General features: G+C 37.7%; 1 protein-coding gene across 1 annotated transcript in view; it reads right to left on the bottom strand.

The window, feature by feature from the left end:
• The window catches only part of NEGR1 (neuronal growth regulator 1), an 829,063-nt gene that overhangs the window by 171,799 nt on the left and 638,026 nt on the right, over positions 1 to 19,238 (bottom strand). Inside the window, exons 5-6 of the mRNA XM_032426096.1 lie at positions 18,002 to 18,122; positions 1,145 to 1,296 (exon numbers count right to left, since the gene is read on the bottom strand). Coding sequence (XP_032281987.1) covers positions 1,145 to 1,296; positions 18,002 to 18,122 — 273 coding nt within the window. The remainder of the gene's footprint in view (positions 1 to 1,144; positions 1,297 to 18,001; positions 18,123 to 19,238) is intronic.

Raw genomic sequence — 19,238 nt, 5'->3', positions numbered from 1 at the left:
GTAATATTAAGCTGGAATAATAAGTGATGTGTTGTTTTTAAAGTGTATAGAGAGCAAATCCTTTTCAAGTGATTATTTTCTATTAACAACTAATATATTTTATTTAACATCAGAAGTACTTAAATTGTGGTAATTCCAAGTTCATAAATCATGAAACTTCTTATAATATATTTTTAAGTAGTAGAAGTATTATACATCCCATCCTTCTGCAAAATGGAAGTGATCATGTCTGTAATGAATTACACAATATTCACATTTTTCAGAAACAGCTTAACATCACAGGATGATAACATAAAGATATGTATGTCAGCTTACTATAAAAATATTAACTATAAAAGATAAGGATGCTTCAGATAACTTTGTGGAACTGAAAAGACAGTATATACTGCCTAATCTTTGAACATTTTGAGAAATATTCCACTTCAAAATTAGGACTATTTTATGGTTATGAAAATGTGTTGTTTATTCAGCTCCTAAAAAGCACTAAGACTAATTGTAAGAGAAAACATCAGCTTAGGTTTCACTCCCTTCAACTAATCCTCATGTTTGTTCTTCCTTTTTCATTTCTAGACCTTAGGAACCAAGATATATTAGAAATATAGTATTTATTTTAGCAAAACCTTAAGCTGCATTTCAAATACAGTTTTGAGTAAAAACATCTATATGGATAAAATACTCTGCCCATGATCATTTACTTACTCTTTCATTTTACATATGGCATGTGAAATTCTCACTATTCCAAGATGAATGTCTAAAGAAAACCAACCAAGAGTAAATTCAGCCAAAATTAACCTATGCTTCGGGATAATGTAACACATTTTTAAAAACAAAACAAAACAAAAAAACCAAAAGCCCACCAAACCATCTTCAGTCAGAAGACATTTTTCAGTGGGTCCTATTATTTAGGTAATTTTTCCCTTTTCTCAGCTCTAAGATATCTTTCTAAACACATGTAGACTTCAATAGGGATTCAAAAATTCTCAAACACCCATACCATTTAGGGGCCAAGTCTCCTCTGTGTAAGGGATGTGTCACATCAGGCTGAGTTCTAAAATGAACATACGCCATTCTCAGGTTTTATCTCTGCTGATGGTCAGGAGCCAAGGGGCCCCCGGGAGCATTTTGGCAATACTGTGTTACTTACGGTTGAGAGGCAGGCTCGCATTGGTTGTGCCGAGCTTGTTGGCAGCCACACAAGTATAGTTGCCGAAGTGCTCTTGGGTCACATTGGTAACAGTGAGAATGGATCTTGTGCTAAAGTTCTGAATAATGATTCCTTGTTGGCCATTGAAGAGCCTAGAAGACAAAATAAACTCTAGGTAAACAGGCATCGTGAATACCATTTTTAGTTTTAGCTTCATCGGGGTTGTCATGGCAACCCATAGACAGTTTTGTCCACACTCATGTTAGCATATAATGTGATAATATAATGCAATTATATTTTCCTTACGTTAGTAGATATCGGGGAGGAGAAGCTGTTTGACAGCTGTAGATTGTTACTATGGGATGATTTGTGCTCTACAACAAGCTAAATTTAGATTTCCACATGTCCTGTTCATACACTGATTTGTATTTTAGAAAACTAAGCACACTACAGCAATGGCATCTCATCTGTTAAGTTGAGAACGAGTAAAGCAAATTAAATATAATGATTTTATCAAAAACACACAAACTGATGGCTTCTGAAAAGTTGGCTAGGATATGTCTAGGCCATTTCAGATGATATTATTGAATAACCCCCATGAAAGTTAACCCCACAACTGTGATAAGATGGTTCTGAGTCTGGGATCAACACCACTTTGCAGCAGCTACTTAAGGCCCAGACAGGTGACTTGCTGTTAAACCCAGAAAAAACGCAGCGGCCTAGCATTGAGAAGAGCATTTCAAGTGGTCTCATCTTAGCCACATATTAGGAATGCAGCTGGGAAAGTTCTCTAACCTTTCTGGGCCTCAATATAAAATTCAATTTTCCCTGATTCCACCCTGACTACCCAACAATCTCTCTCCGGGCTTACCAGAAGAGGTCTCACTCTCCAATAGACTGGCAGAGTGTCTCTGTTCTCAGGGCTTGCCATGCCCACTCCTGCTTCACTCTTTTCCAGATCTGCATCCAATGCTCATATGCTCCTTGTATCTCTTGATAGCTGGATCCTTCCCTCCTCACTAAGGTTTGATCTGTGTCCTATCTCGCCCACTCTAATGCTCCTTAAATGACTCTTCCTTCTCTCTCTCTCTCTCTCTGCATGTTTCTCTCTAAATTGTTGTGGGATTTCGGGGCGCCTGGGTGGCTCAGTTGTTAAGCATCTGCCTTCAGCTCAGGTCATGATCCCAGGGTCCTGGGATCGAGCCCCACATCGGGCTCCCTGCTCCGCGGGAAGCCTGCTTCTCCCTCTCCCACTCCCCCTGCTTGTGTTCCCTCTCTCGCTGTATCTCTCTCTGTCAAATAAATAAAATCTTTAAAAAAAAAAAATAAAAAAAAAATAAATTGTTGTGGGATTTCTAAAACCAAAGTCACATTCTTGCATTGTTCTCTGTAGCCGTTTCCGGGCACACGGGTCTTTTCAACCCAAATAAATTGAATTGCTTTAAATTCCTCAAAAGGCAAGGCCATATGAACATACTTTATTTTATATTTGAGTCCTGCATAGCACTCAATAGTACAAAAAAAATAGTTCGGGGTGCCTGGGTGGCTCAGTCAGTTAAGGATCTGCCTTTGGCTCAGTTCATGATCCCGGGGTCCTGGGACTGAGCCCGTCGGGCTCTCTATTCAGTGGGGAGTCTGCTTCTCCCTCTCTCTCTGCCCCTCCCCTGCTGTGCTCTCTCTCTTGCTCTCTCTCTCTCTCATATACATAAAATCTTTAAAAAAAAAAAGCAAATAGTTCTTAGATCAACAGAGTTGGGGTGACATCCCCACAACACAGGGATTGGTAAGCCCTCTCAAGAAATTCTCTTTCTAAATACAAATTCTGAAATAATGAGGATGCCAACCAGATGATAACGTCTCCCTAACTAACCCCAAAGTTTAGGATGAAAAGATGTGCTGATCACAATATGGGCTATATAAGCTCATAGCCCAAATGGTGTGGTCTTTTTTCTTTCTTAATATGTTCAAGTTTTAGTACTAAATATTTCTTTAATCATGAAGATGCTAATAAATGGCATTCCCCTGAGAGTTTAGGTTGAACTCCTTTGCATTCAGATGCATGTGACTTGCATCTGAATTTAGATAAAATATACTGTAGTTACATGCAGATTAAGGTAAGCAGCCATGCTTGATTACCCTGGGAATTACTTATATTTCATGTAATAGCTGAATTTGATTTATCCAAAACTCAAACTTTAATCAGATTAATAAAACTTTGAGTTAAATAAACATTGAAAAACTTTAACTTGAGCAATAAACCTAATGATCTGCAACTCTGACACAAGAAAATAGGGCATAAAATATCAAGGATATGCCAGTTTTTACTCCCGTCTCATATTGCAAATCTATCAACATTTATGCCAAAATACCATCCTGATTATTGCATATTTTCCTACATCACATTAATAACTTAATTTTTAACCAATTAGTATACACTATGCATAAAAATCCACAGCTTCATTGTCCAGAGGTCTTTGGCATTATGGCTCAAATCTATCTGCCCATGTCTACGCTTTGGACACATTCTCCAGAGGACTCAGCAACATCCTGGATTACTAAATCCCTACTGTGCCCCACCTACCAAAACTGAGATTCATTTTGGTCCTAAAGAACGAAGAAGAAATTAGTCAGGGTCTTCATTTGGCTAGACTCTGGGGAGAAAATCTCAAGAGAGAAGAGTCAGTAACTTGACAGCATTATTTGCTTATGTTCCTTTAGGCTGTCTTTCTAGTTGGCTTCTAATTCTCTGCCCTTCAATGTGTCTAAAGGCAAAGCCCCAGATGTTGCTAAGTCATGCAGCATATCCACACTCTGTATGTGTAGACCCATTCTTGGCCTCTGGCCAGCGCTGCTGTGTGCATCCTTACCAGAGGGGCACGTCCGTGGGACAGCAGGAGTAAATACTCCTGCTGCTCCCCCTAGCCTGGCAAGTGATGATGGCCAATAAAAAAGAAAAGTTATCTTCCTTGGGGGGATGTACTTCCCTTTGAAGGAAGCTACCTTTCTGAGATTACTGGAGAAGTCCTAAACTTACTTTCTTCTGGAGTTGGGAGTTTTCAAAATGCTGGCTCCTCAAATACCCTGTAAGAACCTATCTTTACCCAATAGATGGCTGAGACAGACTTTCCAAAGCTGAACTTGAGGGAGAATGACTTCTGAGATGTTATATATCTCTGGAGGTGTACTTCTGTGATTTTCCTGCAGGAATCCTGAGGGTACATGGGGCGAGGGGCTTTCTCCGCTATTCAGATCAATTCTGAAAATTGTCATTGCTACAAAGATGAGTCCTATGCTTAGGTGATTAGGGACTTGGCTGGGCAACACATGTCTTTGAAGATCTTTGGAGGCCCTTCAGAAGGTCGAAGCTGAAGAGAAGGATCAATCAGACAAACAGGTGTTTGCAATTGAGTTTATCTTAGTCACAATGGGGACCCTGTTAAGATGAATACTTCTACCTTTAGTTACTGGATATAGAAATTTGAACCACATTTATAAGTCCCATCATGTCTGTCCCTAATGTAATTTCAATCTTTGACTAAAAACAAATTAAAAAAAAGAGCTCTTTAATTAATGGTATTGTTTTTTCTTTATGAAAGAGTTTTATTCAAAAATTGCTGGATATAGTTATATTTTCTGTAAAGAGAATCATTTTTTTATCAATAAAAACATATATTTGATAAATTAAATTGTTATTCTGTGTTAAAGAAAATTCTTGATAGCTTTCAAACATGCACATATCAGCCTATTAACAGAAGGACCCTGGCCCCACTGAATTCTTCTTTTTCTTTTTTTTTTAAGATTTTATTTGTTTGACAGAGAGAAAGAGCACAAGCAGGCAGAGTGGCAGGGAGAGGGAGAGAGAGAAGCGGGCTTCCCGTCCAGCAGGGAGCCCGATGTGGAATTTGATCCCAGGACCCTGAGATCATGACCTGAGCCGAATGCAGACACTTAACCAACTGAGCCACCCAGGCGCCCAGAATTTTCATATCCGTCCCAGACTTGTTTGAAACCAGACTTCCTTAAATCAGTGATGTGAAATCTTAAGTGACAACTCAAGCAATAGTTCACAATACACCTTGCAATAAAACCAGAGAACTAAATCCAGAATATTACCTTATTTGGAGTTCTCTCCTTTCCCTAAATACTTAAGTCTTTCAAGTTCTAAGAGAATCATTCTTGTATTGACTTAAATTACAGAATAAGAGATATTGTCTTATAGTCCCTCCCCCCGAAAAGAGAGAAAACAATTCTGTTGAATTAGTGGTTAAATACAGTATTCCTTCCCTCAGAAGTAGATCAGCAGCATTTGGTGCTTGTCTAGAAATTCCTGAGCATTTTTATTTTTTGCATTTTTACCTTTCAGTGGACCCTATGGCTATAAGACCCTTCCATTACTGTGGACCTTGCTGGTCTCTACCCTCTACCACCTATGGTGGTTTGTTCCATACCACTCAGATCAGAATGTTTGTGTCCTCCCCAAATTCATATTTCAAAAACCTAAGCCCCAAAAGTGATGGTATTGGTGGGTGGGGCCTTTGGAAGGTGCTTAAAAATCATGAATGTGAAACCATGACGAATGGGATTAGTGCCTTAGTAGAGGCTCCAGAGAGCTCCCATAGCCTCTTCTGTCATGTAAAGATACAATAAGATGTCTGTGACCCAGAAGAGGACCCTCCCCAGACCATGCTCGCTCCCTGATCTTGGACTTCTAGCCTCCAGAACTATGAGATAACTTTCTGTTGTTTATAAGCTACCTAATCTGCGGTATTTTGTTATAGCAGCCTAGATGGACAAAGACACATACTGAGGACAATTGCCCTCACTTTTCTTCCTTCTGCCTGTCATTAATGCATCATAAATCTGTGAATTGCAGGCTATCTGCCCTGCCAGTAGATGATGCAGGCAACTCATAAATAACACAGCCTGACCAACTAAGTAGTTCTGAATTAGAATAGGCTCTTATATTTTCAAGTGTCATTCAGAAAGAAGTACCACATAGGAAGCATGCTAATAACTAAGGATACTTATATATTGGACTCACGAAATGTTCATGAAATTTACAATCATAGCCTCTCTCGGACAGTAACTAGGATGAACGGAAGAGTCCACTGCAACATCCAACAGCAAAACTGACCACAAAGCCACTGGCACTGATTGTTAAGATTGCAAAAATAAACAGCTATACCAGACCTCATTCATTTTATTTATAAATCGAGTCTCATGACACATTTTGGGACTACTGTTTACTATCTGCCTTTCCAGGTCAGGAATAACAATAAATATTCTGGAGAAACAAGCTTTCAAGTGCAAATAGTCACTGAAATACTTCATTGCTAATATAGGAAACATACATAAGCGTATCAGACAACAACATTTAAAATATTAATTTGAAATTGGAGTGGGAGAGGTGTTCTCAAATGATAATAGATCTTTTATCAGACTAGAATTAAAGGAAATATGCTAATAATATATCATGTTATATAACTGGATAAGATTATTATGTTCTTATTAACTGATCTTTGGGTGGTAGCACAGCAGAGATGGAAGATAATAGGGGATAGAAGGTAGTTTGTGAATCATAAGAATTATGTAAGAAAAGGAATGTTACTTCCAACAATGGATTGCAGGTTTCTCAATTCCAAGAGGTGGTATGAGCTAAGGATACAACTCAAAAAGAAAAGCTTCAGAAAAAGTCATGGTTGATGGTAAAAACATCACAAGTGATATGGTATTAATGGAAATGAAGTTTTATTTGGTCATCAAATGATGATTAAATACCTCCCATGCTGAAGGCACTGATTTAAGAACCAAAGGTGGGGGGAAAAGACAAATAGGACACATTTCTATCTAAGGACCTTGGCTACACTTAAAAATGTGAAGATGACACTGAGGTGGCATATAGGTCCTTGTACAACACATCTCAATGCCTCTCTCAATGACAGTATTTTAGCTTACATATATTTTGGCTCTGAATCATGGCTGTATTTCTAGTCTTTATAATGTAAGCAGGAGTGTTTTATGTATGTGGAAAATGTTAGCTGTTCTCAACATACTTATGACTGAAGTAATCTAACATTAAAGAATTTCAATGTTGTACAAAAAAGTTTGATGTGCAGTTTGTGGGAAACTGACATTCAGAAAACATTTAAGCATTTTCAAATGTATGTCAACTAATCTTCATAGCAACCCTCAGAGGTAAACATTACTAGTCCCATTTTACAGATGAGAAGAAAAAAGAAGTTTAGAAAAATTAAGTTAATTTATCTTCTATCATCTGGTAAGTAGTAGAACTGACATGCAAATCCAGAACTTCTGACTCATGGTATTGTCCCAAGTAGCAACTGGTATTTAAATCATTAAGTAGAAACCAGGATACTGTATTTAATTTTGGAAAGACATGGCAGAAGTCATGAGTGGTTTAAGAAAATTAAGTCAAGCCAGGGAATAGAACCAGTGGAGCTAAATAACCAAATAATATGTGGTATATGCACCAGGAAAGCCTGATCCAACCTGTGGGGTGAATCTAATGGGATAGAAAGTAAAAAAATAGTAGGGTTCACTTCAGCCAGCTATTTGCAGATTCCCTGGACCAGAGGCCTCTTAACTATCTATGTGAGGCTTACCCATGCCCCATCAGTCTCTTACAGCAGCTGTCTTTTGCTCCCAATGGAGTCACTCTTTCAGGCTACTCACAGTCCCAAGATGAGAGGCAGAAAATGGTCTCTTGCCCTGTTTCCTCCTCAAACTACATGCCAGACAACACATACCTTCAGCATTGATTATTGTTTGTTTTTCTTCCCCTAGGTTCACTAAATATTTGGGTTGTAGTAAATCTCTCTCCATAACGTATCTGTGGAATATAGTCAAGGATGGCAGAAAAAAACCATAACCTAGACGAGTGGCAAGAATGCAATAATTTTAAATAAGTTCAAAATTGTCTCTAAAGTTCAAGTCCCAGTGATGTTATGGAGTTAGTCCTTTCTGAGTTGGTCAAATCATCAGCACATCAAAAACTTCTCTTTACCCCACCATTTCAGGTACAAGTTTTCATAAATTTACATGACTTTTGATTACTGTCCATATTCCCCATTAGCATGCAACTCCATCAGGGCAAGCTTCCTAGTTTTTGCTATTCATTATATTCTAAGCGTGGAGCATAATGTTGGGTATTTAATAGGTGTACGTTAAGTAGTTATTGAATGCTTGACTGAATGAATTATGTTTTCACATTTTTGTATTGCTTAGTTTTTTCATCTGGGAAATGGAAAAACTGAAGCCAATCTCAAAGTGTTGACATAAGAATGGTTTTTAAATATATAAAATGTAGTATCTATACACACACACATAAATGCAGTAGGCACTAGAAATATGATAGGTGTTATTATTGTTCAATGATAGGGTCTGTTTCTTGACAGAACAAATACATTTCCTCTCAGATGGCAGCCAAATATTAAATATTGAAAATACAGGAAATTATTTTTAAAGGAAAGATCTGCGACAGTGACTGAAAAGATCATAGCATCATGATTTCAAGATGTGCCAAACTCAGTCTCAATTACATGTGTATTATTAATTTCATCTAGGTTTTTCACAGATGTGCAGGGTAAATAAAAAAAAATAAAAGTAAAAAGAAGGAGGAGGAAGAACTGCTAGATACCAGAGAGAAATGAAAACTGATGTGAACATGCTGCTATAGCAACATACTGGTTTACTGTGTTGCTTGGTACTTAAGGCTTGAATACAACATGATATCATTTATTCCTGGGAACAGACTGAAGAATATCGTGCATCAATGTCTCAGCCCCAAGGGGTATCTATCTTTAGTTGCACATTTGAATAAATTAATGTATTATAATATATTAGGACATTTTAATGATTTTAGACTTTACTAGGCTATTTAAAATGTATGTCTTGTTTACTTTATCAATTTTAATGAAATTAATAATTTTAGATTAGAGACCTTTGGGCTGCCTTACTTGTGACAATTTGATTCACACAGGGAGGATATTGCCTTTAACTTTACATCAAGTAAACAAAGGCTATAGTGCAGGTGTCAGTCCTCCTCTGACTGCAGCGAGTCTTGTATCCCTGACAACCTGGCCTATGACTAGATTTTTCCCCTCTGCTTGAACTGCTTTTCTAATATCAATGTGCCCATTTTAATGTCAAATTTCCTCCCATAATATACCAACACAACCATTTTGCAGAGATCATATTCACCAAAAAGAAATCCTGGAGAGTCAGAACCGAGCAACAGAAACCAGCTTCTGTTTTGCAATTAGGTGTTGGGTTTACCGTGTCCTGCAATCTAAGGCTACAGATGAATTTTGTACTAATATTTTCTTCTCAATTTGAAAATGTATTAAAATGAGAATGGTTCTCCTTCATCATGGTTAAAAGGCCACAACTCATTCTTGCAACAGAATGTATTTCAAACACCATGTTAGATGCTGGGAACACAATGGCGAACAGGGCAAAGCCCTCACTCTCAGGTAGATTATAGATTAGGAGGAGAGAGACCAGTAAACAAGTTGAGTATCATGTAAAAAGTGCTTTTAGAGAGGTAAGCACATGGGAGTACATCCGGAGAGACTCCTTTCCAAGCAGAAATGGGTCTGGGTAGTTTACTGAGAGAAGGTGATATCTGTATTGAGACTAAAGGACCAATGGAAGGCAGCCAGCCAAAGGTAGCCAGGATGGGTGTGTGTGTGTGGAAGGGGTTTATAAGCAAAATGGCCAACATATGAAAAGCCCTGTGAACTAAGATATTTTAGGCAGTTATAACCCTATTGTGGGATGGTAGAAAGGCAAGATAGCCAGAGAGGTAAACAGGGGCAGGAACATGAAGGCCTCCCATGCCATACTGTGATGTTAGGACTTTCATCTAGGGACATTCAAGAATCCTTGAAGGGATTTAAGTGGAAAGTGATGAGATCAGATATTTATTCTGGAAATATTGCTATGAATTTTAAGAATGCAACTGAAATCCAGCTGTCTATTGGTGGACTGTGTATGCAGTATCAACACCTTCATTTCAGTATGTTCTAAACCAAACTCAGTACAATCTCCCCCAAATCTCTTTTCCTATGTTCCCAGCTTCAGTTAATGACTTCACCATTCACCTTATTACTGAGCTGGAAAACTTAAAATTATCTTCAAATAGTCCTTTCCTTGTATCTAATCAATCACTGAAATATATAAATACTAACTTTTCCCTCTCTTGCTTTTTTTAAAAAGACTTATTTATTTATTTGAAAGAGAGAGAGAGAGAGATTGCACGGTGGGAGGGGCAGAAGGAGAGAGAGAATCTGAAGTAGACTGAGCATTGAGTGCTCAGAGCCTGACACACAGCTGGGTCTCACGATCCTGAGAACAGGACCTGAGCTGAAACCAAGAGTCGGATGCTTAACCAACTGCATCATCCAGGGGCCCCTCCTCTCTTGCTTTTTAATTGCACAACTAATACCCTAGTTTAAACCATATTTTGTATCTTTCCCATCCCAACTGCTCTGAGAAACATTTTATGAAAACAGGGATGCATACTTTTACTATCCTTGAAAAGTCCTTCAGTGGCTTCCCAAAACCTATAGAATCAAGTCTAAATGTATTATCATGATATTTAAAATGCTCCAAGTCTTGCCCTAACATGCATTTCTAACCCTACCTCCTATTACACCTGATTTCACATCCTGTACCTCAAGGCATAAAAAAGAACCCTCTCCACACAATGCTTACATTACATTGACCACGTTCTTTTCTTGCTTATGATTATTCTTGACTTCTTGCAATGTTTGGAAATACTGTTCATTGGTATGAAGCATAAAAGCTACCTTTTCCCTGAAATATTTGTTAATGCTCTGATTTGAGTTGAATGGACCCCTGTTGTGCACTTTCAAGGACTTAATTTAGGGCTCCCTTATGATCTTCTTACTTGGCCCTTATTTCATTTTGGTGATTTTTATGACAAACTATAAACTCCAAATCAGGGAATGCAAACTGGACTAGCCTGCTTTCAATTTTGATTGGTCCAAAGTTTTAAATATAATATTTTGTATGTATGTCTTACATGGACATGTGTTTTCCATTTCCCAGTAGTTGAAATGCTCTCGCTTATTTCATATATTTACCTTTACCTCTTCCCTGGCCTGGGATGATAAAGACCTCAGAGGGGTAACAAAACTGTACACTCAAGACTTAGGTTATTAAAAAAAAAAAAAAAAAAAAGAGGGGCGCCTGGGTGGCTCAGTCGTTAAGTGTCTGACTTTGGCTCAGGTCATGATCCCAGGGTCCTGGGATCGAGCCCCACATCGGGCTCCCTGCTTGCTGGGAAGCCTGCTTCTCCCTCTCCCACTCCCCCTGCTTGTGTTCCTGCTCTCCCTATCTCTCTTTCTCTCTGTGTCAAATAAATAAATAAAATCTTTAAAAAAAAAAAAAAAGAAAAGTGAAATATCATCAGAAAAGAAGTTTCTTCAATGCACGAACTTAATTTGTTCTCAGTCTTTTCCAATTATGTCACAGTTAAATGCCCAATGCATATTTGTTGAATGAATACATAAAATCTCAGGTCAGGAAGGAAGATTATTTTTAACATGGGATGGTAATGGGTTATTTCCAGTACCCTTCTAAGTCAAAATATGTAACTGCTTAATCTCTTAAGATAAGAGAGAGAGAAAAAAGTGGGTAGAGAAAGAGAAAGAGAGAGAAAGAGAGGGAGAGAGAATGAATTAACTTATTTCTAGTCTCTTCTGAATAATCAAAGTTGTATAAAATCTAGAAGAGGGATATCTTGACAGAAGACTCAGGAAATTATGGGTTGGTTTTGTTTTTGTTTTTAAAAATCACTTTGTTGAGGAATAATATATACAACTCAATGAGTTTGGGGTAAGTATACACCTGTGAAACCATCACTACCAAGTCCATAAATATATCCATCACCTATCAAGGTTGCCTTGGAATTAGATTTTATTTCCCATTCTGTACTTCCCTTCAACAAGTCATTTTACCTTTATGAGATAGAGTTTTTTCCCTTAGGTATAATCTAGTTAGAATTGTATGGGGCACCTGGGTGGCTCAGTCAGTTAAGCATCCAACTCTTGATTTCATCTCAGGTCATGATCTCAGGGTGATGAGATCGAGCCCCGCAGGGGGCTGCTTAAGATTCTCTCTCTCTTCCTCTCCCTCTGCCCCTCATGCATGTGCTCTCTCTTTCCCTCTCTTGCTCTACAATAAAATTAAATTAAAAAAAATCTAGTTAGAATTGTGTGAGGAATGGGTAAGATAGTATACAGTGAGTTATATGTGTTATAAAATTACAAAGTCGGTAGGTAGGGTAAAATTTCCCTGTCATTAAAATTGCCCTTGAAAATTCCTTAAAATTCCTTATTTTAAACTAGCATACTTTACAAGAGTCTCCAAAATGGAGGGCAGGTACTCCAAATTGGGTATAAAGTGATCTGTTGGAAAATAATAGAATGAAAAGAAAATAATAGAATGCCCATTTATGTTATAATTGTATCTCATCTTTTAAATTTTATCTGTTAAAGGTCATTTAATGTTTGCAAAATATTAGTTCAAAAGTGCATATACACAGTTTACAAATAAGTATTCATATACTGATAGTTTTTCCTAAGTTTTAAATTTTACTCATAGGGATATATATTTCAAAAATGTTGTGGATCACTGCTTTACATCACTGATCTACCTACCAAGTAGGTACCATTACAAGATGGCAGTGCCATCTTCACAAAATGTTACAAAGCCCATGTTTTTGTAATACTTACTTAAACATTAGTCCATTAAAATTTATTTTATGTTTTTGGTCTTAATCCTAAATAAATATACCCTTTTCAAGACATAGATTAACTTAATTTCATGTCATCAAAGATATTACTTGCTTAGTAGTACTTTGCCTATTCTGAAAATGCCCTTCACTGGATATAAGGAGTCTCTTTCTATTATCAAGAAAAAAAAAGTTTAAATTTTTGGTTTTTTATATAATTGAACTCTAAACTCTGATTTTCCCAAAAATAAAATGCATATGGAATAAAATTAAGTCTGTGAGCACTGTCCCTATCAGGTATGCTAAAAGAGCCTGTAGTGTTAAAAAAATAACCATTTTACACCAAAGGATAATATTTTAATAACAAGTATATAACTTTAGTCATTCTCATGATGCTTATCAAAACAGTGTAATAAACTAAAGGTCAAATGGCTAATATTTCTAATGTAAAAAAATAGTTTTTTTTTTTTATTGTCAACCATTATGGAAGCCTATCTTTGAAGATAGTATCTGATGATTCCTTTTTTTTTTTTAAGATTTTTATCTATTTATTTGAGAGAGAGAGAGAGAGAGACAGAGACAGAGACAGCACAAGCAGGGCGAGAGGCTGGGGAGAGGGAGAAGCAGACTCCCGCTGAGCAGGGAGCCCAATGTGGGGCTCGATCCCAGGACCCCAGGATCATGACCTGAGCCGAAGGCAGACGCCCAAACGACTAAGCCACCCAGGTGCCCCAATAGTATCTGATAACTCTTAACTCTTGATATTCATGTCCCCATTTTCCCCTTCCACATTGAAGAGGGTCACCCTGTGTAACCAATAAGATATTAGAGAAATGACAGAGCATAACTTCTGGGACTAGGTCATAAACAGTTTCTATCTTGCTCTCTCTTGGATTACTAGTTCTGGGAAAAGTCAATCACCACGTCAAGAAGACAGTCAAGCAGCCCTATGAAGAGGCAATTAACTAAGGCTTTCTGACTATAACAAGAACTAACTTACCAGGAATCTGAGTGAGCTACCTTGGAAGCAGATCCTTCAGCCCTAGTCAAGCCTTTAGATGACCAGCACCAGATGACACCTGACTGTGACCTGATGAGAGACCCTGAGCCATAACTACCCAGCTAAGCTGCTCCCATCCTGACCCACAGAAACTGTGACAGCAAATGCTTACTGGTTTCAGCTGCTAAGTCTTGGGTTAATTTCTTATTTAGCAGTAGATAACTAAGAATGGCAGTGTATACAAGAGAAAGAACGTGGACTGAGAGGTTAACAATAAAATGTGTCTTGATGGCATCTTTGAAGTTGAGAGCTCTTGGACAGGTTAAGTCTCTTGTGCCTCAGTTCTGTCATCAGTAAATTGAGGACAATAAATTGTGTTTCACAGAACTCTGAACAATAAGTGAGATAAAAGAATTTAAAGAACCTTGAAAGTGATTTGTCCTCAGTAAGCATTTGTTTCTTTCTGTTCTTTTAAATTGTGCTTTATTTTGCATGTTTTTTTTTAAAGGTTTTTAGATTATTCTCAGTACACAGATATGGATTTTATAAGATGTGGAAGAACTATAGGCAAAGATGAGACTAAGGATGTTCAGGTACTGCCTTTTTTATTTATGTTATTTGTTCATATTTATTTGAATGAAGATCCGGCTTTGAAGATCTTAATTTAAAAGAGATGAAGTGTTTTTTTTTTTGTTTAATTTTATTATGTTATGTTAGTCACCATACAATACATCATTAGTTTTTGATGTGGTGATCCACGATCCATTGTTTTCGTATAACACCCAGTGCTCTGAGTTTTTATAAACATTCTCTTTTTTTTTTTTTTAAGATTTTTATTTATTTATTGAGAGAGAGAGAGAGAGCATGAGAGGGAGGAGGGTCAGAGAGAGAAGGAGACCCCCCGCTGAGCAGGGAGCCCGATGCGGGACTCGATCCTGGGACTCCAGGATCATGACCTGAGCCGAAGGCAGTCGCTTAACCAACTGAGCCACCCAGGCGCCCCTATAAACATTCTCTTAAGTAGAATTGAAGAGAGTAAGTTATTTCTGAATATTTTTGCAAGCTTGAAGTAGAAAATATCTCTAGGAAATAAAACTTTTCCAGATCTTGTAAAAACTCTGCCAAACTTTGACCTGTCAAAGGTGTCTCTGACAGCTTCATGTTTCTCTGTTAGTGACCTTGAGGTCAAGAAAACAGCTTGGAAACGTGCTCTATCTGTTTCTTCTCTGTGTGTCTACCTTGATTCCATTATTTCTGTGTCTTTGACTAAGTAAATTCAGAAAGTGTGTGTGTTTGTATGTGCAGTCTTTCATTTTGCTAATTCATAACTGACCCGCAATGCCCTTACCCTTGCCATTTAACACTGACATTTCAAATTATTTTGATAGTCTCTGAAGTGCCATGACCTACACAAGGTGCATGGACTCTTCATGAAGATCTGCAAGACTTTTGAGTTCAAATCCCAGCTCTGCCACTAAGTGTATGAACCTGTGCAAATTACTTAAAAACACTCTGTGCTTTGGTCTCCCCCAAGCAAAAGGTGACAATAATCGTACCTACCTATTAAGTTTGTCGTAAATAAAATAAAATGGGTTAATGTCTGTTAACAATTTAGAACAGTGCCTGTCAAACAGCAGGTGCTTTTTACATAGGTCGTTTTTCATTTTAATGAGATAAATATTTGAATGGCCTGGGCTCAGAAGGTAGCATGGTAAACCACTCAGTGAGTGTAACAACCACCATTCAGCAACCAGAACCCTTCTATTTCCTACTCCTTTCACATTCTCAAATTTGCTTCACTGTAATTTTGAGAGGATTTTATATACTCTTGTGGTATTTGATAATTTGAGTATTTCCTCAGCTATAACCTTAACGAATGACAGATATATACTTCACTCTGAAATAAAGTATGTTTGCCTTTGACGAGTGCATTTGATTTTCACAGCTCCCAGATTTTCTCTAGGTGTGTGAGTGTGTTGGGAAAGGTCATTGATTGGAGAGAATCAATCCACCTTTTTTAGCAGTGGTTCTAAACTCCTTTGAAAATGTAATAAAAGCTATAGTCCATCTCTCCAGTAGGAAAAAAGCCACTGAAGCTATGACTATGGACACCAATGGGTCCTTTGCTGTTTTTGCTATAGGCCAAGAAAGTCGACTAAGGATTATTGTAGCCTTTTTTGACAATGGTTGCTGAATTTAGGAAAGGAAAAGAGAGAAATAGAAAAAAAAAAATTCAGGACATAATTTCACAAAATACTGGAAACCAAAAGGACTTTAACAAAGGAGCTCTCACTTGTACTACTAGGGATAATTCTGTTAAGCTTGTAAGAAAGGTATGACACAGATTCAAAAGGGACTTTGAGAGGTATGTAAAATAGTTTGTCATTATTTAATCTGCACTTTGTGGAAGAACCAGGGGTTTGGGGGGCCCTTGCAAGGGAAGGTTCTGAGACATGGAACTGAAGCTCCATTCACCCCACATCTACCAGAGAAGTCCTGCTTTCAAAGATATTACTTACTGGGCTTCCACATAAGATTGTATTTGAAAAAAGGGTTTCATAACTTACAGAGGATTGGAAACCACTCTTCTAGATGTTTGTCCATATAATCCAAAACTGAACTTCTGAATCTGGATTATCAGAATCTGAGAAAGGTTATTGGCTGATATACAATATTGTACCGTAGGACAAGGGTGACCACAGACTAGTTTATCTAATTCTAAGTACATAAAAAATGGGGCTTCTATGAAGCCCCAAAGAGGTAGATTTAGAATTAGTAAAAACATTAAGTAGTAAAAAGAATTAAAAATTGAGTGTCCCAAATTACAAAAGAGGTTGCATAAAAATAGCTGCAAATAATTGTAGATAAAAGCAGAGTCGGTTATTCAGATCAAATGAGATAGTTATGGGGATATCCCTTATTGTTAAGGCTGGTGTTGAAGAAGGAGGTCTTCCACAAATCTTCTTTTGATTACAGTTTAAGAAAAAAAAAAAAAGTACCTGCTATGTTCCATCCACTGTCATCCATTATGGCAACATCTAAGCTCTTACGTCATTTCACTAGTTTTCAGTTCAGACATTTAGCGGTCCTGTCACGAGCCATGGTATAAATAAGTAAACCCCATACATATATATGTTGAACAGTGTGGAATTGCCGATATTTAGCTTTTTTGACTAAAAATGGCAGTTTCATATGGCCCAACCTAGCATTTTCTTGAACACATTCTTCCCTAGTTTTGAGGCAAAAAAAAAAAAAAAATATATATATATATATATATATATATATATATATATATATATATTCTAGATAATATCCTCCCCTCTGCATTACATCTTCCAGTTAACCCACAGGGGTCCCACTCTTCTTTGATAGCTTGATAAGAGCAGCTGAAGAGGTCTGAATGAGCCTACTGGTTGAAAGTAAAGAGAAAGTAGTCAAGTCCTGTCTTCTCTTGTTCAATAGCTCTTGTCAAGGCTTTTCCTGGGGCTCCTCAAGGGGACAATCATATAGAGCTAAAGTTACAGTAGCCCTAAAATCCCCTTGGTTAGTCCTTTAACCATGTATTTTATCTCCTCTACAGGCCCTTTAGTGACAGAATATCTAAAACATAGTGTTCTATAAAATGAAATGTTAAAATGCCTTGCAGGAGAGTAAGGCAGGTGAAAGGGTTGAGACTTCTCAAGGAAGCCAGGCAGAGACAGCAGCTCCAATTGCTTTTGGAGTGCACTCATGAAAGCTGTGCCCAAGTTCTTTAAAAGCTGGTTTACTTCCCAAGTAAACATGGTTGCCAGCAAGAGCAATGGTGTACTGGTTCAGAAAGGAAGGGAAGAAATGAAATGTATTGGCGACACGGGATTTGCAGGCATTTCTGTGATCATATAAAACCAAAGTGGACATTTCTTCTAGATGCTATTAGCTACTCATCCCTCCCATGTGGGCCCCTTCAGTTTGCCTGCCTGCGAGGAGGCTGCTGAGAATCATTCAAGCCAGTTAAAGAAATGGCTTCAGGTAAGTATCTGAAACACAAACACATTAGCTCACAGTGCTTGAAACACAGTACTAATCACAAAGTCCTTACTTCTTCTCTCCTTTGTACCATTCAAAGGCGGGAGGCGGCACACCTGCACCTTCGCATCTTATCAATCCACTGCGTCCCGGGGCCACGGTGCCAGATTTAATTTCCTGAATTGTAGGAGCGACTGGAAAAGAAACAAACAAGCAAAGAAACTGGTGGGTAACTAAAACTACTCATCAGCAGAAGTATAACACACATATATTTTTATTCCTTCTATATTCAAAGCAATATTATGCCTCATAGGCCAATGCATCACATTTCCAGTGTTTCATGCTTCTAACACAAGACTAGTCATTTTCAGCTTCATTTTTCAAGTTGGACAATAGATGAATGTTCCCAAGGAGTGCAGAGTAAATGTAATACATTTTGGCCTTGCTTCCTGTTGGAAAAACGGCATTGTTGAGGGGACTACTTCATCTGTACTCCAGTCAAACTACACTCCCATAATAATTCTCATTTGTTGAGTGATCACTGGGAGCCAGTCACTGGGCTAGGTGCTTGATGTTCATGATTTCCTCACGTAATACTCTAAGCTAGATGGGATTATCCCAATATCAGAAACGTGAACACTGAAGCTCAGAGAGGTTAAATAATTTATCTAAGGTCACACAGCTACTTAGCTGCAGAATTTGGGCTTAATATTGGCATATTGACTTAGGCATATTGACTCAAAGCCTGACCTCTTTTCATTTTCCTGTGTTTTCTTCTGCCTGTTCCCTGCGCTTTAGCACATTAGTGATTTTTTTGGTTGTTTCTTCTACCTGAAATGCTATTCTTTTCCATTTCTACAGATGCAGCCTCAATTAGGTGTCTCCATACTCTGTTGCTCTGGTTGAAAATAGTTTTCCTCTCTCTCAATAGTTTATCTAAATCTCTCTCATACCATATACTTTCTATCTTGCATTGTAATTATTTATGGGTATGCCAGGCTTGCTTGTTAGCTGCCTGAAGGCAGGGTGAGTATCTTGCTTATCTTTGCATGTTCAGAGATCAAAGCACACAAAATGATGCTTAAAAAGCTTCTTTGTAGCATAGCCACTCCTTTACTCATCAAATAGTTGTTGAGCCATGAATATATGCCAGATATTTCTCAAGGCAAAAAGCAGTCCATCCTTCTGATGTGATGAAGTTTATGTTCTAGATGGAGGGAGGTATGTGGAGACAGACTATAAGCAGTAAATAAATAATTTAAATAAAATGTTAGAAGGTGATTAGAAAGATGGGAAAAAATAATTAGAGC

Source organism: Phoca vitulina, unplaced genomic scaffold, assembly GCF_004348235.1.
Source record: "Phoca vitulina isolate PV1807 unplaced genomic scaffold, GSC_HSeal_1.0 scaffold2, whole genome shotgun sequence".
In the NCBI taxonomy this organism is placed as follows: Eukaryota; Metazoa; Chordata; class Mammalia; order Carnivora; family Phocidae; genus Phoca; species Phoca vitulina.
This window is presented reverse-complemented; position numbering and strand designations above follow the sequence as displayed.